This window comes from Myzus persicae, unplaced genomic scaffold, assembly GCF_001856785.1.
Source record: "Myzus persicae strain clone G006 unplaced genomic scaffold, MPER_G0061.0, whole genome shotgun sequence".
NCBI lineage: Eukaryota > Metazoa > Arthropoda > Insecta > Hemiptera > Aphididae > Myzus > Myzus persicae.
This window is the reverse complement of record NW_019100647.1, coordinates 291,519-318,957: the sequence shown is the minus strand read 5'-3', so window position 1 is coordinate 318,957 and position 27,439 is coordinate 291,519. Positions and strand designations below refer to the sequence as shown.

The following is a 27,439-nucleotide window of genomic DNA, read 5'->3' as shown; positions in this document are numbered from 1 at the left end:
ATTACCTATTTCATACCTTCTCAATCGACTTTTGATATTTTATTAAAATTCAAAAAGGAATAACTGTAGATACTTGACATTTTCACCGAATACTGAAATTAGCATTTTCTATACGTAAAATGAACGTTGTACATGGTAATATTTTGGCGTCATTGAATATTCCATCTATTTAAAAATATATAAGATATACTTTGTGGTGTTTTTTTTTACTGAATTTCATTAGTATAAAACGGTCAAATGGGGGGGGGGGGGGCACGAGTCACTAACAAATCGCTACATTGAACATTTTTCGTGTAATATTCGTACAGTTATAGTTTTGACATAATATTATACTATGCTAATTTAAAGATTAGATACCTAATTTTACATAAAAGAATCCTAAGTATAAAACTTTTTACATATATTAATGTCTATAATTGAATGACTTAACACCAATGACTATTGAGTAAATATGTTTATTGATAAATATTTTTAAATTGGGTACAACAAATATTGATTCAATAAAACGAAGATAAGATTTACTGTACAATTATATTAAATTATATATACATGTAATTATATAAACCTAATATTATAAACAAGTAAGTACAAAATAAATACTAAACATGAACTTATTAGTTTTCTTTAACAAAAACAAATCTTAAATTTTTATACACATTTTAATATTTTATAGGTAACTCATAACTTTTTTTAATAACAAAACACAGTGTTGAAGATTTATTTATGCAGGTTGTCACTTGAAAATTAAAACGTTTCTATCAAATAAAATTCAGACTTATCAAAGATGATATATATTATAATAAATCTGGACGAGAAAAGTTGACAATATAAATTAAATTGAAATAAGTTGGATTTTGTTTTAAAATATCGTTAAATAATATCTGGTAACTAGGTATATATACTATTATAATATGTAATATAATAATAATCTAAGTATATATTTAGGAGTATTAAAAACAAATATATATATATCTGATGTATATTGTTAATAATTGTATTGTGTACATATTGCAAATAGTGTCTACTTTCAATAAAAAAAAAACAACTATGTTTTGTAACTTATCATCTTAAAACAATTGGATAACTATTTATAGTTCTATAATATTGTTTATAAATAATCTAAACAATCGTTTTTATTCTCTTTTGCGTGACAACCCTGTGTTTGAGTATTTTATTCTAATTTAATCTAACAAACATTATACATTTGAAAAAAAAAAAGATTTTGCAACAATAACGCTTGATGACATTTAAAACATTACGTTTATACATTATATTGATATATTATATGACAAACATGTTGTATGTTTTTATATACTGTACAAAATGGTTTTTAGGTATTCGAGAAATTACAACTTTGTTGTCCGAGTCAAAAAATTAAATAACTGTTACACGAATCATAACTTTTAGTTATGGTAAAATCACAATATCGTATTGATAGGCTGCTGTTGAAGTGGCTTAAATATAATCGTATGGGCTTATTGTTATTTAATGAAAAGTTAGAATCCTTGTTTTATAATACTTTATATAAAAATACAGGACTAAATTGGCAAATCATAATCAATTTAGAAATTGTCTTGTTTTTTACAGTATTATATTATTATAATCTAATATTATTTCTGTGATATGTAAATTGGTATAGTTAAGTTTCTGATTTAAGAAGAACTTTGAAAAAATATTTATACCACATTAACGAGCTTTTCTGATGACCTATTCTAGAAATTAGAGGAAATAAATGTGAATAAAGACGTAATAACAATATAATATATTTACTTAGGTGTATCATGCTTCTGATGTGTTAATCGTTAGACATTACTCAATATTTTATACACCTACTTTATGCTTTTATAAATACTTACAAATAAGTGTTATACACTATGCTAACAGATTTTAATTTTTAAGTAATACACAATAATATTAGTGGTAATATTTTTTTATTATTTTTCTTCCACATTTGAGTTGTTTGGATATTTATAATATAATCATGTATTTCTCATATATTTTAACATACAAATCGTTTTATTATTTATTATATGATTTAAACAACTGATCTTAATTATAATATGTATGTATCTATAAAATATTTTATTTGAACAGTAATTATTATTGAAAAAGTGTACTCATGTGTTCAAGTTTTTTTATTGTATGAATAATTATCGTCATATTATTAATTGTTAATTTATTATTACAGACTAAAGTATTATATTGGTACTATTAATACAATACTATTCAAGACATGGTTTGTGAGTCACAAGCTTGTGTATATTTATAATTTATAGTCAAAATGTTTTAAAGTATTAACGTCATATCCTAAAAAACATAATCCCCCTTTTTTTGTCTTGTTGTAACAATTTTATGATAGATACTTAGACAAAACAGTAATCGGTTTTGTTTTCAATAAAAAAAACGACGCTGAGTTTATTAGATGAGATCAAAGTATTAATAAAATATTACTATAATTACACTAATATAGTAATATACAGTACTTTATTCTATTACAATTGTTAAACAACCAATATTGTAAGAGCCTGAAAATGTCTGGAAATATTTTCCTACTAAATGTGTATCATTTTTGAGTTCTTAAAAATTAACTTTTGAGTGGTTTCTAGCTTATAAATTCTACAGTTAAATGTCAGGCCTATTGGAATACAGAGAAAATAATTATGAAGTCGGTTATATTGAGGTAGTGTGTTCGGAGCTGTTCTCAATTAATTATTTCTGTAGACGATTAAACATTTAAAGATATTAAATTGGTGTTATATAAACTATGTTGTATAAATACATAGACGAATTAGGTACGATGACATGTTAACGGTGGCACATTATATCACCAATCTATCATGCTACACAGTTATATGCACAGTTAGAAAATAAACGCTAGCCCGCGTATGGGGTATTTATTAAATTTAGTATCGTTTAATACAAAAAGAAGTATAATATTTAGTATAATATTTTATTATTATTATGCACGTTAAGGTGGGTACATTATAATATTACAACGATGTTATTAAAGGCTAACGAAAAAAAAATCACTGTCGGACGTGTAAATAATATATTATAATACTTTAACAAGTACGCGTGAGTGTTGTGTGAGTCCGCAGTTTACAAGACGGACTTGCGTATGAAACACGATGAAAATATATAAGTGAGTGGACCGAGAAACAATATAAAATTGTACATCAAAATCGTCCACTGCGACGTTTTTGAGCATATTGCTCAACGAGTATACTTATACGATATTTATTATGATAGGCATTTACATTTAAATCAGAAATATTTTCCCCCTTTATCGTTATGTTATAATAATATGCGGTATTACACTTATAATATGTTAATATTAAATATTTCTGGTAGACACGCTTGCGTTGTCGGTACTATAGGTCTCTGGCAGTAAAGATGAGCAAAAACGGAACGATCATGGCGCTGACAATCGGAGGGCACAGTGGGATGCTGCCCTGGCCGTGGTGCATCGCGGCTGGATGTTCACCTGTAAACAACATAACGATTTAATTATTTTCAGTTATTTTATGTCGGCTTTTGTTTGAATTTCCTTTTTTTTATCGACTGATGCGTATCAATGTCGGCAATAATGTAAATGCAATTCTATTATAAAAAGACAAGAGAGTAAATTTTGTTTTTACTAACTTTTTGTATACAGTTGTAATACCTATTATGTACGATATGCAATACTTTATCGATGTATTTAATAGATCAATATTCAATGTCATACTATACTATGTGATCTAATTTTAGATTATGAGTGATGCAATAATGTGTGATTTTACTATAATTTATGCTTTTTGTAAATGACATAAGGTAGTTCAATTTTCAACTTTAATGGTTGGTTCTGCTTAACAGTTTATCTAGTTTTTAATATGACGGCAATACCCCCTGTCAAATGAAAAAATTCCAAGTACTTAAAAAAAAATTTATAAACAACCTCAGTTTTTGACATTATTGATTTTGATTTTTTAGTGTAGATTCTTGAAATGTTTACAAAATATTCATATTCTTATTATTATCTATATTTGATACAGTTTTAAAATTATGTGGTCGCTTTTGAATTCTTTATGGACATTTTATACATTTAAAATTTTAATTTAATTTAAGGACCCACATAAGTTGTGTTATAGCCATTAAAAAAATATTTAATACATATAAGATTTATTTTTGTTTAATTTCAAATTTTGAAAAAATCACGATAATTTTTCAAAGTATTTTAAAGTTAAAAATGAATGAAGGGTTTCATTTTTTAAGCTATCCTATTTTGTTTTTCCTCAGGTTTTCTTATTTAATCTTCGATTATCGATCCGTGTTGAGCCATTTGACAATGGTCAATGTAATATTAGTTTTATACCTCCTTCAATCAAGCACTGTGTACAAATAATTTATATAATTAATCTCGTCCTTAAAACATTTTTAATCTAACCACGCTAAGCCTTCTCTTATTTAAAATTCATAAACAGAAATACATAAATGATGCTATAAAATGTTAGTATATTTCGTAGTTATTATTATTTAGTACCAATACAATTTATAAGCATTGATTGCTTCACGGTAACTCAGGTAACCATGGTAAGGATTTACAATGATTGTGTATTGTTACACTAACGTACAAACTCATGTTTATTGCAGTTCGTAGTTTCTTTGACGTCTAACGTTCTAACTGATGACTACAGGCAGTGCAGACTGAGACCCATCCAGCCCACTATTATTGAGGAATAATCGGCTCTATACTATTACTAACTAAACTTTTAGAATTTGGTACTTTTATTTTGGATTTCGGTTACTCACCAATCACCATAATAAATAGGGGATAAATATTATTAAAATTAAAATTTATTTAAGGCAATATTAATTTTTTTTGTTATATATATTGTACTTTAAATCATAAATCATAAATAAAATCTAAAGTACAATGCCCAAAAAAATTTATTTTAACCACAATAATCTCCTTGAAAATGACCAAAAAATTGTTTTAAAAATTCTTAAGTATAAACAAAAATACGGACTTAACGATTTAAAAGCAATTACAATGTAACACAAGCTAACCAATTAGTGATTACAGTTTATAAAATCATAAATAGTACCTACAATCTACAAATAATGAATGGTCGCAGCAAAATTGTTGAAATTACCAATTGAATTTAATCAAAAATGTACTTATACTATGTAGAAATGTACAGTGTGCACTAGGAATTAAAAAAAATGACTTGAAAATTGTAATAATAATTGCTCAAAACACCAAAACTGATAAAAATGCAAAATAATAGTTTTGAGTTCTCTGATGAACTAGTGTGATAAAGATTTTTTACTTGAAAAGCATTGCTGGGGACTTCGCAAAAATAATGCATTTTGCATTAAAGTACGGACCTATAAGTATTTAAGGTTGAGTCGAGCAGAGTGAATTATGTCGATCTACTACAAATGTGTTCTAAATAGAGGTCCTAAAAAAATCATCAACAATAATAATATTATACCAGGTGAATTATTTTATACTAACCCGATGTAGTGGGGTACATTATATGACATTGGACTACTGTGCCAGTGGCTACAGATTACATAATGATAGTGATCTCTATACTGTTAGGACTATAGCGATATATATTATATATCGACTGGCTTGACGATTTGAGAGTATTGTTTTAATTCTGGTCACATCAAGGAAATGCTATATGGCGCTGTCTACTTACAAACTAGTATTTTGTAGTATCAACGCTATAAACCAAAAAATGACATAGTATTCACTTTAAACTATATATTAACTCGCACTTGAGTCTCTTAGATTTTTAGAAGTTTAGAAGAAAATATTTTATTCTCTGACCACACAATGTTTTGTTTTTAATTTGATAATAATATGTATATTAATTGTATTATTATAATTTGCTCACATTTAACTGTTTGAATTGCATAGTATTATTCATAATAACAGTTAATAATATAATAGAATTGTTATGTTTAATATTTACTAATATGTGTGTATTTTTGTTTGTAAATTACCGTCAGACGTAGAACAAATAATAAATAAATAAAAAAAATGTTTAATAATGCTATACATAGTTGTAGAGAATAAAATTGGATATGGTTTCGCCATCTATTTTGCTGAGATAGTAAGTGTATAGTACTTAGATAGCTATATTATTATGAATGTAGATAGCACCACATATCATTCTTCCAAACTGACTAAAATAACGGTGAATGCTGACCACGTACAAACACTGTTAAAACGACAGACTTGTATCTATACGAACGTGGTGATAGTTGTATCAATTTTAATAATTATTAATAAATAAGTGGGCACTTTGAGATATTACCAAACTGATAAGTTCCGCGTTAACTTCTGCTCCCTTAACGTGGAGATATTTTCATATTATATATAGTTCGCGTCACTCATCGAGATAGATAAGAATATTTGACCACGTTCCCTCCATATTATTACGATGTAAAAAAACGGCCGGACCGTGGTTGAGTCACGACAGCCAACAATTGATGCTATCGCTAAACGACAAAAACATATTTTTATTCGCCGGACGGTTTTTCGGTGACTATTACGCTAGTATAATACTTGTCGATCTAAATTATCTTGACTGGCGACTATCGTGGTCCAATCGACCGGACCAAATGGTTTATAGATGACTACGGAGATTATTTATCGGTTCGACGAGGTCTCATGTTACTTTTAAAAAGCGTTAAGAATTATTACAGCTGATACTACTACATAATATAGGAACAATAGTCAGTGCAACGGTGTTTTTGCCGTATATAATATTATATAATATATCACGCGTCGTCGGCGGCAGCTCAGAACGCGAATCATTCTTCTTCGGTCTGTAGAACGTTACTTCGCGTGGCCTATTATAATAATAACACAGGAACCTATATACAGTATATTATAGGTGTTATATTATTACCCAGTAACCAATTGTGATTAATAGTGCACACATCAACAATAGGATTGAACTCTGTGCGAGATTATTGTTATCGTCGAGGCGCAACGCCACGGCTATAATTCGTATATTATTATATTGCGTGTCCCTCGCTAGTATATTAATAGTAACAATAATAATAATAATAATAATCATAATTCGTGAGGGTCGAGTGCATCATACTGCTGTTGTTGTTAAACTTTCAAACCATCGGCACCGTCACTATATATTTATTATCACTTATCGTACACAATGTACGCGTTTTTGTCCGGAGATTCAAGTATACCGAGTGACGATTCTAGAGGTTATCTAAATCTCCGTGAAGATATATTCAGCTCTAAACACCCAAACTTAAAAAATATCAATAGAAATATTATGTTATAATATTGAATATCATATTATATAAATAAATAACCGGGCTGCAAACTTGTATACCATACAACAATATAATAGGCAACAAGAAAATTACAAGGTAAGTGAAAAATTAGACATGTGTAATAAACTAATAATATATACAATACTATATAGATCGAAGTATGCTCTCCATCTCCCCTCCTAAAATGCGAAATAACCATAGTACAGTGAGTTTCATTTTTTATTAGGATTTAGTGGATTTTTTGGATTTAAAGTGAATTTCAAGCCACCTAGCTGTTTTACCCAGAATTCATCGGGGATAAATTAAACATCTAGGTATTTCAACAGGAGTGAATAGTAAGTAACTTTTTTTTCATTGATTATACATTGACTGAATGCAAAATTAAATGATTATGTAGTAATGGTTTTAATACTATTAATAGTGGTGAAGCCACTCTAAAATAATGGTTCAATCAATTATCTAAACCTTCATTGAATCGATTAAATCGGTGGGGTATGTAAGATTCAATAAGTTCAATCATACACATTGATTTTATGCATAAAAGCTGTTACCCGTGGCTTCTATTCTAATACTTTTGTAAACCGTCCGGGATCCCAAATAATGCGTGTGCAACACTTGATCCCAAGTGGTCAAAAACTATGGATTTTGCATAAGGTGCTTCATTTACATATGATGTATCCCATTAATATCTGTATTAGCCTAAAATCCAAGATTATCTATCCATCAATCGTTTTCCGTTTTGATACAGTTAGGCAAATAACACTGACACAATAGCAATGATTTATTTTATGATTTTCCAATTCGTAATAATTATGTATGATATTTATATATACACGAACAACTGGTACATATAAAGCCTACTTAAATCCAACTAATCCAATTAATTAAGATAAAAATAAATCCAGAATTACGAAATTAATCATGACTAAAAATCAAAATAATGAGAAAACAAATTTAATTTTTGTTTTTTTTTTTATACATATTATTTTTTAAACAAAATAACTATACTCACGCTGTTCTATAATCTATGACAAAGTGTCGATATATTGACATAAGTTGCTAGTAACATAGTAATTATAATTTTATAATATTATATTCATTTTTTTGGTCAAAAAATAGTTTAACCTATGGTATTACTAATAGAAAAAATTATTACTATCTATACTTATTATAGCAGTATATACATTTGCATACGAAGCATTCTTAGAAGTAATCTTAACTTAAAATACTTTTTTTATCATATAGGTACAAATCTAATTTATCATAGAATTGAAATTTAACTCATCCATTACAGTGATCTACTCAATAAAGTGATACTGGACTTAAGGTTATTTCACTCATTGAAAATATTATCTTTATTCAAATTGATTTATTAAAGTGTTTAACATTTGTTAATTTATTATATATATATTAATTTAATTTAATAATGATTATCTTTAATATTAATCGTCCATGTACTTATTTGAATTTATCGGCAAGAAAATAAAAGGTTTGAGTTTATCTGTCAAGGTACACACACGCACTCTTATATATACACACTCATCACATGCAGGCCTCGTTTAGCACGGAAATGTTCTTTTCTATATTATAAATTATAACCTAATTTAAAAATCTCTACCATCCCTTCGACGTCGCGTATGGTTTATTTTTTTTTTTTACTACCGAGGACCTTAGTTTTTTTTTTTTTTAGAAATGTACCTTCATTTATTTTAATAGTCCTCATAATTTTTCAATTGTCTAAATTTTGTGGGTGAAAAAAATTATGACCCAAATAGGATATATAATAACGGGGCATAATGTGAACAAAATAGTCCACCATCTATGTATTTTCAAGTATAATTTAAGGCAACCAACCGTTTAATATATGAACCCTGACGGTGGCCGAATTTGCATTTGACGGATCGCAAGAGTAGTAGCCGGTATCTGAAGACGACGCCTTTTGAATTAATAATCTGCTGCTGGTGGTCGACCCTTTTTCCGTTACCAGGCTTATTCCGCCTCGTGGAGAATCGAAATTTATGGGCTGTGAACCGCACACACACATAAAAAAAAAAAAAAAACATGTAGCAAAACGTATCATTTCGAAAACCAAATCCGAAAAGGACCATTCTTCTTAGTCAATGTTGTCGAAAATAGAACGTAAATTGTTCCACTCACTTGTTTTTCGTGCGTCCATCCGACGGTCGGAGGAGGTTCCGGTGCGAACTGCACCAAGCAGGTGAGGTTTATCGTGCTACCCTGATCAATGAACAGCTCCGGACCTCCCAGTATTTCGGTAGTTGGTTCTGAAAATAAAACAAACGTTCTTAAATCTATTTTGTAGACAAATCACAAGACCCCATAGAAGCCTCCCTAGTTTCTCCTGAAAATGTACTGTGCATAATATTTTACAAATGTATAAATATTTGATTATGAATAAAAATTAATACCGTTTTAATTATTGTCGTGCACTTCAGCGGTGCAGGGTATACGTAATCACATAATGGTAAATACTCTAGAATAGTTTGTGATAATGAGAATGAAACAGTTCAAAGTCATTAATTAAGTTAATAAGTGGTAAACACATTGCAGGAATACGAGGAAATGACTTAACAGGTATAAAACACGTCAACTATTGAAGAGTATTTTCCAAACAGTGCGTTTCAAGCAACCGTCACAGTATAATGTTTACTTCAGAAATGATGTGTCTAACTTACTACATTGATAAGAATTATTTTTTATGATATGGGATCCCAAAGAACCTTACGGTTATCTTTTGTCTGGTACAGTAAAATTATGCTTGTATTATATTATTGTCAGTACAACAATAAAATTATGATAACAAGGCGTCTTGGATAGGCAAATTAGCTACACTACTGAAGTGAGTCCGTTTATTTGATATTACCATGTTGTTGAAATTTGACGAATAAAAGAAGCAAAGATAAAAATGAATATGATTAACCTAACGTAAATATTATACAATAAAGTATAGTACATTATACCTGTAACTATTACGTGTGAGAACTCTGCAATTGTGGGTCACTGAGACACGATTAATTTTATAGTTGGATGTGTGTGTAATATTATATCATTATTCATTAGTATTATACTATTATTATAATATGTTATCTATCATGTAGTACTGAAGTGCTTGTTAAATAAGTTGGTCTTTTTATCTCTTAAATTACAGTTGTATTCAATTCAAAAATTACTACCGCTTACTTTTCAAATACACATTTATTGATATTATATCAGTATACTTGTTAAATGAAATAGTCTCTTATATAAACCACATATATATAGGTACTTGTCATAATTAAATGTACGTATCAGGGAAACATTGAAATAAAATAACTATTTTATCAATTTCGTGTTCATTATATATACAACTCTAAATATTATTTTAAGCATACAACTTACAGCCGAGTAAACAAAATGCACTATATTATTATATATTTTTATTTTGAATATACGAATAACTATGTAAGTGTTTGACTTTATCGATTACAATAAATATCGATCCGTATAAGCAAATACAACTAATTACAAATTCAGAATATTGAATTTTGTTTTTTTAAAGAAAAACTGGATTGCGTATAAATAATTCATCATATTTTACAACTTTAATACTAAACATTAACGTCGAATTTTTCTTTTCGTATAACAATGATGGTTTTTTACAATGAATATGTTGATATGATAATTTACATTTAAAAAATATTTCCAATAAGTATGGTGAGTATATTCTAGATAGTATAAGGTTTTATATAATAAACATAATATATACAGCAAATAATTCTTTTTGTAAGCCTGGAGATAAAATATATTAATCAATAATAACAACCAGAATAACAATTGCAAGTAACATTTTATTTATACAAAAACATTAAATCTACGGTAGAAAATTAAATCAGATGGATGTGAATTCGTATTTTGTGTATAACGACGATGCAATATTTATTAATGACTAAAAAAATAATATTTCGGTATCAGTTAGGACTAAAATCACTACATTATTTTGTTTATACTTGATTTACGAGTTCTTGGTTGATTACGATTTAAGTTGTATTTGGTGTGTAGTAGTGTGCGTTTTTATTGGATTCCTACCTAATTTGATTATCGTTCAATGTCATTCGTAATTAAAATACAAATGTGTCCTACGTAGTTAACAATATAATCATTTGTTTGACAGCAAAGTCCCATTAAACACGAACACTCTGGAAAGGTTTAATTTGAACATTATGTAATAATAATAGAATGCAATTAAAAAAATAAAAATAAATATATTAACGTAGAACAATCCCAACGGTGCAATAATATGAGAATAAAAATTGAAACTCTCATACACGTGTTGGTGTCACCAGTATTTTCTATTAAAAAACTGTCACACTCGATCTAGAATGGTGTCTCTACATCCTTGTAGAACCCAATATATTTTTGCACCTTAGTAATTGTCACCATGCGAGTGTAATACTTGGATAGTACCTACCTATATAATATCATTTTTTTCATACATATTTTTATTATATTTTCCAACGTACATACAATTTATGTACCTATGGTTTTGTTTATTTTTATTTATGTTATATTAGGTTAGTATATAAAAACTTAATGATGTTAAAATACAATTAAATTAATTGTGCGTCAAAGTTCAGACCAAAGTACAATAGTTAAAATACCAATTGGTTTGCAACCTAACGGGACCAAACTGAAGATAGTACATTTTATTTTACGCTGGTACAAACCAATGTTCAATATAAAATACAACAAAATTTGCAAAAACATTTTCAGTTAGTAAAACGTCTGATGTAATTTTGTTTAATTAAAAAATAAAAAAAAAACGTTAAATTGTTTTATGACAGTGACTATCGTCTGAAAAGAAAAAAGTGTTATTCTCGGTAGAATATTATTGTTTTTAAGATACACACCAAGATATAAATAAAACTCAATTTCAATTTAATTTTTTTATGCATAAAGCAATTCACAATGTATTGGACATTTTTTCGCAATTGTCTACCGACACAATAAAAAAGGCCGTAGGCATCATGTCAACGTCACATAACTTTTGTTGAATTATTGCTACAAAGTTTGAATAATAATAATAATAACATTTAAATGTACACATAATAGATTACAATATATATTTAATATTAATATGTATGTATGTATAAATTCGTCAAATTTAAGATAATATTATATATTTCGGAGGTTTTATAAATTCGCTGTTACTCGTGTCATATATTTTGTATTTATATCAGGGATTGCAAACGTTATAATAACGTTATGATTATAACGTTATATTTGATAAAAAACGATTGAAATTTGTAAACGTAATTATAACGGAAAACGATAAACGTAAATAAATAAATAACACAAAACAAAACGTAACGTTTAACAAAATATATGATGTATCATTAAACAAAACATAACGCAAAACGGTATATATTGTATTCCATTAAACGAAATAATTAATTCCCAATTATTTAATAATACTTAGTAGTATTCAATTATTTATTCAATCCAAGAATTAATTTTATTCCGTATCCGGCCTATCCGGGAGATCCCGTATTAGATATTATTTTAAAACTTAATAAGAAGTTATTAATAGAATAATTTAATTACCAATAGCTAATAATAGTGATGCTCTGATAATATTGTACTGTACTATCTGTACTACGGTCGAAATTTATACCACTCAAGTTATTCAACTATTGTGTTCGGTGTTCAGTTTGCTCAGATTTATTCACTCGTCAGTGTTTGTCTAATTGTTGTCAAATGTTTAATATTTATATTTTATACTAATATACTTATAGTTTTAACGTGCATACGTTTTCTTTATATTAGTTTAACCCATTTAATTAAATAAATAAAATTAAACAATACCTACTTAAAACTCAGAATAGGGAAATTATGTCCCCAAAAAAAGGTCATAGTCGTATACTTTTAAATTGCGGCCTGTGTACTTTTAAAACAGGTATCTAAATACTTTTAAATTTTAAATAACGATAAACGCAAAAGTTGAATAACGTTTAAATTTTGAATAACGATCAACTCAAAATTTGTTTAACGTTTTGATTGTAAATAACGTAAAACAAAATTTATTTTTCAAATGCAAGCCCTGATTTATATGTATTACTTGTTTTCTAAAAATGAATTACAGTAACTACAGTCTCCAAATCAAATAAATAAATGGTAACTCAAATAACATCAGCTTATGTAAACTACATTAATAACCATAACACCAATTTCTGTAAGATAAATTGTTTGAAAAAAAATTTAAAAAATACCAATGGTAGGCATAACTCGTATCTATTGAGGTATAATGATGTGAACTTAGGTATCAACATAACTTTTAATCAAAGCAATAACTTTTAAAGCTAAAGAGTAACTTATAAATCAATACAGATAATAAATAAAAATTCCATTTAATTCTGTACTTTTTTTTTGAAACATTTTGAAACATTTTATAAATATCATATTATTGATGTTTTTTACATTATACAGCTTTTGATTTCTGTTGTGTTTACTACTAAATGTATTTTATTCATTATTATATGAAAATGAACTAAATTCTATATGTATTTTAAAATAACAATAATAACCCCCTGTGTTGGGTGTTTCATGGATAGGTGAAACTCCATTATCAGAATTAAGTCCATACACCGTGAAATCCCTAGCATAGCCTAAGCCAAGTTGATTTGATAGTTTGGAATTAAATATATTGCCCTGATAAATATTTTGAGGTAAGCCAATTTATAAGTTAAGATCTATAAAATCGTTATAGAAAACATTTCCCATCCATAATGAATAAAAATAAGTGAAATTGTATTATTCAATTCAAAAACATACAAAACATAATTTCTTACTTTATATTGCATAATAGTGTTATTGTTTTTTTTTCAAGTTAAACTTTGAATAATTTAATATGTTATTATTACTAACAATAATAAAACCATTAATTTTGTTCATGCTTTCACGATTAATTATTTCAGGTAAACAAATACTGTTTTCTTTTTTGATAGATGTTTCATACCCATACAAATCATTTAATTTCAACAATACAACAATAAATTACTTGTCGAGACTACAATATTTTGCTATCAACGAGCTTGAAACATGTTTAAGAATAAAATATAGTATTGTTACATTTTTGAATACAAAATTACTTAAATCAGATTATTTCTCAGAATTTACATGTTTTCTCGCTGAATAGAGAATAGTTTGTTTTTGAATATCAAAATCAATTCGGTTAATAATCGGTACCTTTGACACTGGTGTCACAGAAGTCTCGAACATATTGGCAGGACAGCAGGACATACATTTGATTGACCAATCAAGTTCTCAATCACAATCACAATATAGATTGAGTTGTTGACTTTTAAATCAACATCGAATATATTTAAACCAATTAAACATTATAGATACAATACGATTCTCGATAATCAATAATAAACAACCAACATAAAAAACTAACACTCATAAACAGTGTTCGTTAATTTTATAACAATAATAAATAAAATGTGTGAAATGGAACATATAGTATCAACATAAACTTTTTAATGAACAGTGTACATCAATACATGACAATGCACACAATATGAATATGTAATTTTTAAGTAATTAATAATTACCTAGTATACAAATATCGTAGTAGTAATAACGAGAATCGAAACCAAATTCATCAAGGTTGCTGTCACTATAATACCTTATCAGTCTTATCACAGACAGCAGAAATTACAACAAATGTAAGTAAATTCAAAGATTATATATTATATACAATATGCATACGACATGCATGTATATAAGATGAGAAGAAAAGTCACAATTATTATAGTTTAAGTTTTTCAGTATTATAAATTTATGATATTTTGAAACAGTATATTTGAGACAGCTGTCAACTGTATCAATTGTACCAATTTATCTATTCTTATAAATCTCTAAATATATAAGCCAAATACCACTCACTCACTAACTTGTTCATCGCTATATCTCAAAAATTGCAAAGTGTTCGAACTTGAAATTTGGAATAGTGTTTTTTCTAATGATGGAGATGTGCAATCAGGAAGCATTTTCCGATATTAGAATTTTAAAGATGTGTTGAAAAGTGTATCTTAAGATTCAAGGTGGAAATTAAAACTTTTTTTTGGTTTATAAATTTTTAGAATTGGTTTCAGATTATAATAGATAAAGTGAAAAGTATTATTATAATTTTTTTTTTGTATATAAATAGAAACCATTGGTTACTTGAAAAAATCAGGTACAAAAGCATGTTTCAAATTGTCATTTTTATGACCTCGAATAAAGAAGTTATATTTTAAAACCAAATGTGTGTGTGTAGCTTATATACTCAACAACTACTCAATTGAATTTGACAAAAATCTCAGATGTTGTTTTTGAAGATGTCAGAAAAGTTTAGGAAGTAAGTAGTTTAAACCGTGTTAAAAAATATACCAGGTGCTAAATCCAATTCGTGACTTGCGGTACCCATCTAGGTCGAATTATTTTATAAAGCTTTTTAAACTACGCCGATTTGTCCATGAACTAAGGTACACTTATACTTAGATGCACTCAAACCCTGATACACCTATATTGCGTGTATAGTATGTAGGTTATTTGCCAAAAACAAAAATTACTCTCTCTTGATGCCGAGATATTTACCTAGAATAATATAATGACTGTAAATATTGTTTAGTAATCATACAATGTTTGTGTGTAGATTTTTAGTTAAAACAATATTGTTAAGTTAAGATTAGTATATTTGTTGGAAGTGGTTTAAATTTATTTAATAAACATTTTTATTTTAATATATTGCATTGTATCATTATATTATAAAAAAAAGAAGGTTTATACATACAAAAAAAGTAATTAATTCATATCTCTAAACGTGTCGCTTTGGATTAAAAAAGAGAAAACATCCGGATATACTTTGCACGTAGGATAAGCCACATACGCATGCAGAGCTTATGGCGGACATTGTCATTTTAAATTCAAAAGCGATGAATCTTTATATCCTAAAAATATATCTGTGCAGAATTTGTCTGTCTTTTGAAAAATAAATCACGTTTTCTAATAATTATACATTAATGAAGTAATTGTCGTCTATTGATTTGTAGCTTCCAAATTCCAATACATTTTGGGAGATGAGCAAATAAGTAACTTCAAAATGCCTAATGTTTAATTAATTTTATTTTAATCTAAACTCATGACTAAATTTGTTACTCATAATTATTCACAAAAAAAAACATGTATTCCAAAACGATACAATAAATTAGGTTTATTTTTTATTATCAAAACATAAATAAAAGGTTTAAATCTAGACATTTATTTAGTAAGTCAGTTAAAAGTCAAACAATATAATATTCCTAATTTAATTAGTGACTTTTATTTTCCAATTAGACTTATGTAATTCATATAAGTTGTTTTATTTTAATCGAAAACAGCTGTTAGCAAATTTAAATGAATAAAGTACTTGATTTAAAATTGTAAAAAGATCACATACTTAATTGTGACAAAAGTTGTGAAAATTATACCAGTAAATAGTAGAATTTTTATTTAAATTCACTTTTGTTAAAATACTTGTGAAAGTTTAATTACACATGAAAAGTTTAAATATTGTCAGAAATATATACAAATACGCATAATATTATACAATCGTACCCGGGATTATCTCAATTAAAGCTAAATACAATATGAACTAGGTATATAATTTATTACTGTTTAATTCTTTGTCAAAAATTATATTTTTAAAGAATCAATCAAGGTATAAGTAATCAAAGTGAAGTTATTTTTTATACTTCTATGATACATTATACTGAACTTTATCGCTCCCACAATATAATGTATCAATTTACGAACTAAAGAGATGGTTTCACATGAACTATACACACAGTAAAAATACCCAATAAAATAATACATGGTATAACATATTCGATAATATATGCAATATGCATATCTATAACGTTTACTAATAAACACGTGTTTCCGAAATAAGATGACTGTGCAGCATGTACGACATAATATGACATAGGTATGTGCGGACATACAACGGACGCATTTCTTTCGACGATTGAATTATTTCCGATACGAATAAGTCGAATCACTGATGCGAACGCGAGCCGAATGTAAAGGAGCGCAGTAGTCCATAATATACAGACGGGGAAATTCGTACCAAGAAGTCATATAATATACACGTTGTATATGGTATATATATATCCAAGTGTAATGTTATTGAGCAACATACTGCGTTTTTGTATAATATTATGTGCACTCCGACCATGCACATATAAGTTCTAGTGTCGCCGACATTTCGACAATTTACTTGTATCCAAGTCGCATTAAAATGCCATTTTAAGACGTCAAGTCCCTGCGATTATCCTAGCTGCCGGTTTTTTACACTCCATTATATGTCCGAACCGTCGTCGCTATAATTTGCAAAAGACTGTCGGCACCGAGAGACGTTCGAATCACAACAATTCCGGGATAGCCTGCAGCTTTCGCAATACCAACATTTACAGCCAAACGGAGGAATCGTACTCAACAACGTAATTTTTTTCCACGAATACCATATTATAATATATGTTTTCAATTGAATATGCCGAAAGTAACTGGTTACTAAAGATTCATCATTAGTCGAGTATTTTAAGTATTTTAAGCTTATATGAAAGGTATAGTGGGTATTTGGGGAATTCCCTAGTGCACCCACGCCCTTAGTGCGGCCATGGTCCATCTAAAGTTAAAAATATCAGATACCAACCTAAATATTCATGTTTGGAATAAAAACCAAAAATGTATGTTGATGTTTAAAAAATGAAGATGATAAAAATAGCTTGTAATGACCTTATATTATTTTGAGAGAAAATTGTTTTTTAAAAATACACACATTTACCAACAAGATGGACGTTTAACGAAAAAATAACCATCCCGCAGTATGTATACAATATTATATTATTAAATATCCATTCCGTACTTCCAGTCTTACAATAAATGTAAATTTACATATTGTAGTGAAATATACACAATATGGGGGTGATTCACAAAACATGGTGACCTCCATTTTTTCATTTAATTTCTTTTTTTTTAATTTTTAAATAATCCTTAAGAATCATCATAATATGTTTGTATTCACTTAGATATTTATGAAATTTAAATTTTAAATGCAATGTGATACGAAAATGGTTTTCTGATGATAAAAGCACATATTTAATTTTAAATCATTAAGGAGTTGTTTTTATTTTACCTTGATAAATCAAATTAAAATTCAAACTAGTAGTTTTTGAGTTATTTAACTTATGTAACTTCAGTACTAAGAAAACCAGTCCATAGTTATTATAGGTTTATGAGATATTATGGACACTATGATGATCTGAAAACTGTAGTTATTAATATTAATATATTACAATTTTACAATTTGTAATGATTTTCTAAACTAAATTTTAATTTAATATTTTATGTAAAACCATTATACAGGATTATTATCCTTAGAATTTGAAGCTCAATAAGTCTGGAACTATTCATTTTATTTTTGATTTAGACGAACTCAAATTTAAAAATATCAACTGCATAATAATTACAATTGACTAAATAATAAAATTGTTCATAGGGAATAGAATTATAGATTTAAGTATTAACGTTTACAAATTAAAAAGTATTAAATCCTTTTTTTTCAACTAGTTATTTTTTTCATTTAAGAATTACTTTTGTCAAATACATCTGAACGTTAAAATCTATTCTCATTTTTATAAATTGAATTTACACATTTAATTTAAAAATGCTGGTATACAAATGTCTTAAATTGTCATTTTGCTATATTTTTATGTTATTATTTTGGTTTCGTATAGTATGAAAGTCTTGTCGAATAGGAAGTCGTTGTACTATACAGTTATTATTTTCAAATTTAAATGATACATACAGTGTATGTGCTTTGTATTATTGATTAGGTAGGTATTTATTATAATACAATTGTATATGTTCCAAGTGCTCATCTTTACCATTGATCAAATTCCTTCAATTAAAATATGTACAAACATAGTATAATTGGCTTTGACTACTTGTAAAGGTACAATATTATTATTATGGCTTATATATATATTAAATTTAGTAGGTACAATTATTATTGCTTACATCTACCATTCTACCCACTTTATATTATGCTGCAGTCGGTATCAATTGACAATTTTACCAAGAATTGTTATTAGGCGATTTAATTTTATGCCATTGATCATAATGTCATTTAACTACCTAATGGTTGAGTTTCATTTGTAAGCCATAAAGAATACTTTTTGAAACCATAAGCTTAGCATGCTCGTTGAGACATCGGGTGTGTTATGTTAACTTTGTTCGATTTTTTACTTATGTAAAAGTTCACCAATGTATATATGTAAAAGATAACATTTATTAAATACTGCATCGGTAGATAGACAAATAAAATATGAAATAAGGTATTATTTTTTAATTCAAATTTGTTATTTCAACCTTATCGTTTTTGAGATTTTAACCTCAATAGTTTTATTTCTGCGTATCAAATAGAATTTAACATTTAATTAAAAAATAAAATAAATTAGCATATAAACCAATTTTTAACCCGTTTTAAAATAAAATTTTTTTTAGTACCTCATTTTTTAATTTAAAGTGAATCCTGCTAAGAATATTGCATGTAATTATTATTTTATAAAGCTAATTTTAGTATTCTTCATGTCCATTATTATCATATTCGGTACTATTATGTACTCTTAAATGTCTTACAAAGACTAAAGATGACGTTTGGGTCATTAAATTTTTACTACATTCGAAGAAACTATATAGTATTGTGAAAATAGCCTTTTGAAGTGTATGATTTTGCTATTTCGTTTACACTTTTAGAACAATACCTTTGTCGCAACATTAATATAACTTTTAATATCTTATTATTTAATGGAAAATATAAAATTATTATACTTTTAAAAAATACTTGACTATTTTCTTGTTACTTCAAAAAAATTAAAACATATTCAAAGTGATTTTTCACATTATTAATACAAAAATATATGTGTAATGTATATTGTTGAGGTATATTTAAAAAAAATATAGGTACCCACATTTATTGAAACGTGACTTACCATTAACAATATATCACACGAAACTAAAATCCAAATTTTAAATTTTGAATGTTTACTATTCTATTATCATAAAAAATATAATGTACAATAATATAATCTGATATTTTAAAATTTTAACAAACTTGCCAAGAATGTGATAGGTATCAATAAACTCTGAAAATAAATATGTTGATTGTACTGAGAAGAACAATAAACGTACAAATAATTATACAACAAAATATGATATCATTGTAGAAAGTTAGAACCAATTTCATTATATTATTAAAAATCAAAAACTTTTTTGGCTGAAAATTGATTAAAACTAGGTAACTTTAAAAATATATTATGAAGTGTATTATTGTTTTGTATTTATTTTACACAAAATTCATGTACGGATAATGAAAATAAACATTTACCTGAGAGAAATAAAAATAAAGATTTATTTTAAATTATATTTGATTTTTACTAAAGTCGGACATACTTTTATAGTAATATATATTGAAAAACAAAATAAAAACTTTGATTCAATTTCAAGAGGATTAGTGAATTTTATAATATTTCATCGCTAAATTAAAATGTTTTGTTTGAAATATAATGTACATTTTTATAATATATTTACTCTAAATCTTAATTATGTATTCTCGACTCAAGTTGTGTATAATAATTATTTATTAATGTACATACGACTGTACTACTCAGATAATTTATTAGGAATATTCTTATATATTTATTTGAAGTTATGTTTTAAAATACACTAAAATATGATATAAAATGTATGTTTTTATTGAAGGAATATGTTAGTATACATTTTGGTATCACGATATTGATGAATATTATGTAATAATAATTAAAAGCTGTGATAAACATCAATTAATAATTTCAAAACCTGTTATTGTCAATCTTTTGGAAATCTCTGACTTTAATGGGAGTTGTGTGATGAGCTGTGCACTTATGATCGTGGTAATCATTAATTATTTTTTGAGCATTTTGTGGGAGATCATAAAACATGTTATTCTTTATAATTACACCTCCCATTGCCGACAAAAAAAAAATCATAATGAACCACTAATGCATTGCAAATTATACAGTAAGATGGATTCAAATTAAAGGATGGGTGTAGTATTATCTTTGCTGCGTGCTTGCATGTATCATAATAGGTACAAACTTTAATAAGCCTCCCATATTGGGAAGTTATTTTTTCACCTCTGATCAATCATTACACCTGTGGCCTGCGGGAAGTAAAACTATTTTTTGCTTCAAGACTATGGTGAAAAACGATTCGAAAAACATGCGTTTAATAATAATTAAACATTGAGCTCACCATAACATTAAAATATACCTTGAGGTACACTAAGGTATACGTGAACAAAATAAATAATAGTTTATTGCTGAACGAGGTGATTTTGTTTATTCATTATTTTTATGTTATACAATAATATATTATAATATTTACCTACGATCCTCTATTAATATTAAAGTTTAAAAAAAAAACCCCTGATAAATATTATCATTCCACGTAAAACGATTTGGATATAATATTATGTATATTATTATCACCATTTCCGTCTTGCTCGGAATGCTGCATTTGCCGCGATACGTATAATGTATAATAATATGAAGACCAAGGAAGCAATTTTCTTTTAACGTTCAAATCGGGGTAAAGCGAAGTATTCATTATTACACACACGCACGGAGAGGACAAGCTCGCAGCAGTGAAAATGAAACACAATATATAAGTTACACTGCAGTATAGTGGTAGGTATAATGTTATGACAGCGACGACATTGTCGCGTTGGCATGAACGGTTTCATTTCAGTTGGTATATTATATTATATTTTCCACCGAATTTACTTCACTTTTACGTTTTATTTTTCCTAGCTCGCGTGTCTCGTGCTCTTAACACACGTATATCAGTGTGATACCATAATATCATACGCGAAACGATTCGATACACTATTATTTATTATATTATATTTTGATATTACCTAATATCATTATTCATTATGGTATGCACTATAATGTGAAATCGTATATAGTATACCTAGGTATGCAGTTACCTGTGCTTGCATCTATACATCCACCAGCCCGTTCGCCGGAATAGTTTTACCTATTGATTTTGGTTAGCGACAACGTAATAAAATACCGAATGCCTTCGGCAGGTTAAATAGCTACGAAATCGGTATTGTAATAATATGTTCGTAATAGTGCATTGGATGCATGTATGTACGTGTGTATGTATGTATGTATGTATATAGTATATATGTATGTATGTATGTATGTATGTATGTATGTATGCATGCATGTATGTATGTATTCCTCTGTGAGGGTGTGTGAGTGTGTGTGCATCGCAAAAACCGTTAAAAACATTAAATCCACGATTACGGTGTTCGTGTAATATTGTATTGTGCTCGTCGAAATAAACTGATTAAATTATTAGTGCTTACACTGCAGCAGCTCGATGTGTTTTTGTACATCGATTGGATATTCGTTTTGGCCGTTTTGTGAAAACCGATCAGGCAAGACGTCAAAATCAATAGTCATTATGCCGTAACAAATAACAGTGTTATCATCACAATTTGTTGTTTTAATACCTCGATAATATCAAATCGGAATTACATCTATTTTGTAGCTTAATCAATTATTGTATGCAGTTAAAATTACGGAAGGAAAGCTTTCGGGATGGTTAAGTTTTTCATTTGAACGGAAGAATAAAATAAAAATACATTGTTTTTATTTTTATATTGAGCTCGGTCTAGCCGGATAGTAATGAAAAATAATATTTGATTATGATAAAAATAATATTATGAGGTTGTACCTATATATATTTTATTTAAGTTTGATTCAATGCTGTAGCTATTATAATTGGAACTCAATAAAGTTATTTAGAGAAACTGCAGACACCCTGAACCAATTGTTCATAATACAGTGAAGTTGTAGATATCGCCATCAAAAATTATTTGGTATAGTATTTCTTATAGTGATTAAATAATAAACTCAAGTTGTTTTGAAATCTGATTTTTTTGCTTGGTACTTAGGTACGTTCACTGTACTATAAATATGTTTATAAATAAATTGTTTATTTTTATGGTATCTTATTATAATACCAGTAAAAAAAAATTCATGAAAAAGGTGAAAAAAAGTTGAATTGAAATTTACTAATGCCTTATAATATATTATTGTCATTATATATCAATATTTACATATATTTTACACAGTTTTGGTGATAAAACCCACTGTCCTTATCTACTATACGTATTATATAGCGCTTGTTGCAATAATTTCCAGTAACCTTAATGTAATTTCATAAACTAATCTATAATATATTACCTACATATCAATCTATAGTAATAGTACACATATAATTAAAACGGTGAAACTGATCTTACTAAATTACAACTTACTCTTGAAGTCAATAGTATAAATTTCTTAAATTTAAATAATATACTTAAATACAATTATTTATATTTTATATTGTCTATTTTAGTTACCAAATCATTCAAATTAGCATGTTCAGCTTGAACAGTTAAGTGACAATTTTGTAAACATACCTAATATAAATATATTAATTAGATACTGCCTAAAAGTTATTTAACGAAAATAATTTTGTCAATGATTGTCAATGATCATTTTTTTTCGTTGAAAGGCCCCGCTCATCCATAGGTTGTCGTCAGATTTATTGGTTACATTAAACCAAAGAAAACTTTTTTTCCGCATCGCATTTTTTACTTCATCCCACGAGACCAGGTTATATCGTCACATGCAAATTTATCTAGTGAAAAAAAAAGATATAACGTAAAAAAAAAGTTTTCCGAGGATCCCAGTCACGGTCCTGTGTCCCCATACGATAATACTGACTCGCGCGCAGTTTGTTTAATCGGATAACGGGGGTCTCCTAATTTACATTCAACTTGCTCCCCCTTCCTTGCTTGTTTTTTCGTGTCACTATACATATATTTATTCATATCGACGTACATAATATCTAAAACCATTGCAACGATTTAATTTATTTAAATGCCAAGAATCATTTGTTATTTCTATTGTGTCACAGAATATTTTGATAAACCATAGAGAGTATGTATTTTCGTAGAGACGTTTTTAACGACCACAATAATATAGACTTCTACGAAAAACAATTCAATAGTCGCTGTTGTACAAATATATAAATTCATGATGTAAGTTTAGTTAACATAATTGAAACATTTTTTCAAATATATAATATATATTGTTTTCCGAATTTCTCGAACTATAATCTGTTGTTATACTATTATTATAAAAATATTATTGAAATACAAAATATAATTTTTTTTTTAATATCCTCCGTCATATATATTATCCACTAATACAATGTATACTTGTATTTTATGTATAACATTATAAATTCGTGGAAAAATTAATTTAAAAAACACCAGAAAAGTAAATTTATTTGTTTCGTTTCCGAGCGAAGCGAAAATGTATTGATTTTGATTTTGAAAAGTAATTTATGTTCAAAAAATTTCTGAGAAAAACAAAAAATTACTTTTTAAAGATACCAAACTGAATTTCTAATCGATAAATTATTAACTCAAAACATCTGCAGGTATTCATTTTACCTAGAATGTGTTTGTAGTAAAATATAAAAAAGATAAACCACTATAGTACGCTCGATAAATAATTTATTATTGTATCACATTTAATACTATTATTAATTTCATTCAACATCTAATTATATCTATAACACTCATCATGTAGGTAATAAATTTCCTTTTCAAAAACACAGTTACATTATGTAGTAAACAAAGATGACGAGTATTTCAAATATATGTTTGTATAAAAAATAAGGATAGTAGGTATCCGCTTTTCCGTATAGTAGGCGTCAAGTGTACTTCGTCATTGAGTAAGTCACTGTAATATGTTAAATGTATACATATATATATTATATTATATATACATAATATATATTCAATATTATTAACGCATCATTTATTTTCTAGGTTAGTACTCGTAGATAGAAAAGGAATATCGATGAATAAACTGTATTATACAATGCTTACTATTCAGACCAGTTGGGTATTCTTCGACCGATCTACATACTATCACAAAAAGTATATTATGCAACCACACGAATTGATCGAAAAGTCACATTAAATTATTTTCAATGCCAAGATAATATAATATAGAGAATAGGTCTAACATTCGTTCATAATAACAGGTAAATCGATTAACTTTATATTCGGAATTTGAAAAAAAATTTAACCAACTCACGGAGTATTAGCATTCAATGGTTTACATTAATAAACTAAAACAGTGGTTATTCCATATTATTTTGTTATCTACAGTTGTATGTTTGTCAGAATGATTTAAAAATTGCATTAAAAAAGAATCAAGTTAAATAATATACACGCCAACAGCATCCATAAATTGACCATGGTTGTATTACCTAAATTTAAATAGTATGTATAATAATATTAATTCATGCTAAATAATACATTATATTATTGCATTAAGTTTTATTATGCATACTCATAGTACTTATCGCGTATTCAAAAGTTATAATGCTATTAATTTAGAATAGTTAATTCAGCAGTTATGTTTCTTCTTAAACGAGTTTTCTATTGAACTCTTAGTGTTAATTTAAGTAAGTTAATAATAAAAGTTTTTAGGGTATAAAAATTGTAATTATTATGACTTGGTAACAAATTCTTAAAAGTAATATTTATATTTATAAGCTATTTGTTTTTATAATATCATAGAAATATTACTATTAATCATTTTAATTCAAGTCGAATATTTACTATCATAAATTAAACTTAATTATATACTCGATACAAGTAACTACCATTGGATCATTATGTTTTTGTACTGTACAAGTTGAAAGACATTTTTTTTTATCCATCGAGCTATCAATAAAATCATTACAGATAAAATACTTTAAATATTGCTGTCACATTATAGCTGTTGTGTTTAATTTAATAATATGACGAGTCTATTCATCAATAATTAATTTTTGTGTTTCAAGATTAATTATAGTGCATCTAATTTTTTTAAGAATGAACAATTTTGTTTTATGAATGTTAAAAGTATAAAAATAAAATAACGTAAATGGTATTTTTAAATCCATTAAAACTTTATTTCCTATCGTTTTCAATAAGCTTATATTTATCAATATTCAAATGTAATTTTAATTGAATTTTTTAACTTTTAGTAATTATGTCAATATGTCTATATGTTTGATAAATAAAAAAAACTTACATTAAAATACTAAATATTTTAAACTGTGTAGGTACTTATAAACTATTATATAAATAATATTGAACCCAATTTCCTATTGGTAGAAAATTATACAGTATAGTATATAGCAACTAAAACATTTTTAGTGCCAAAAAGCGTATATAAATACAAAAAATAAAAATAAAATGAATACACTACTAAAAAATCAATAGTTTTCACTTTTCTCACTTCATTTAGAATTCGTAGTTGTATATAATTGAGTTTTGTTAGTGGATTTTCATAATGTATAAATTGCTGAGTTATATTGCTTTTCTCAAAATTTAGCTTATTTTATACATCTTTATAAAAATAATATTTTACATATTTTTAATGATTGAATTTCATCAAGTATATTTTGTTATTCGTTTTACTATTACAAAATGAAAAATAAATAAAGTCATGTTTAGCTAAACAAATTATATCGAGAACGTTATAAAATACCTACCTAACACTACATATTTTATTCTAAAAAATATTGAATAATTTGATTTTATAACATATTAGATTAATGTCGACTTACCTAACACAGTTAAGTATACGGGATGTCCTATGGGCGGAGTGGTACTTATCTGGCATTCATATATACCAGAATCTTTTTTTTGCGGATATTTTATCCTTAACGACCAGTTTTCTGAATGTGGTTCATGAATGGCCTCGAACCGTTGGTCACTTGTATATGTGTACCTTCCCGCAGTGAGAAGATGTATGTCCCGATGTCGAATCCACGATACCTTAAACACGTTTAGCATTTCAAATAGATAGCATTATAATATATATATATTTCTTAAGAAATGTAAAATCTATGCCCTAGGGCATTATAAAAATATGTGCTACAAGCAATT

The 27,439-nt window shown here is 27.0% G+C and overlaps 1 protein-coding gene across 1 annotated transcript in view; it reads right to left on the bottom strand.

Moving 5' to 3' along the window:
• Window positions 1-2,307: 2,307 nt before the first annotated feature.
• LOC111038738 (zwei Ig domain protein zig-8-like) overlaps window positions 2,308-27,439 on the bottom strand; it is a 244,701-nt gene continuing 219,569 nt past the window's right edge. Inside the window, exons 6-9 of the mRNA XM_022321969.1 lie at window positions 27,118-27,328; window positions 9,457-9,584; window positions 9,154-9,322; window positions 2,308-3,484 (exon numbers count right to left, since the gene is read on the bottom strand). Coding sequence (XP_022177661.1) covers window positions 3,372-3,484; window positions 9,154-9,322; window positions 9,457-9,584; window positions 27,118-27,328 — 621 coding nt within the window. The 3' untranslated portion in view covers window positions 2,308-3,371. The remainder of the gene's footprint in view (window positions 3,485-9,153; window positions 9,323-9,456; window positions 9,585-27,117; window positions 27,329-27,439) is intronic.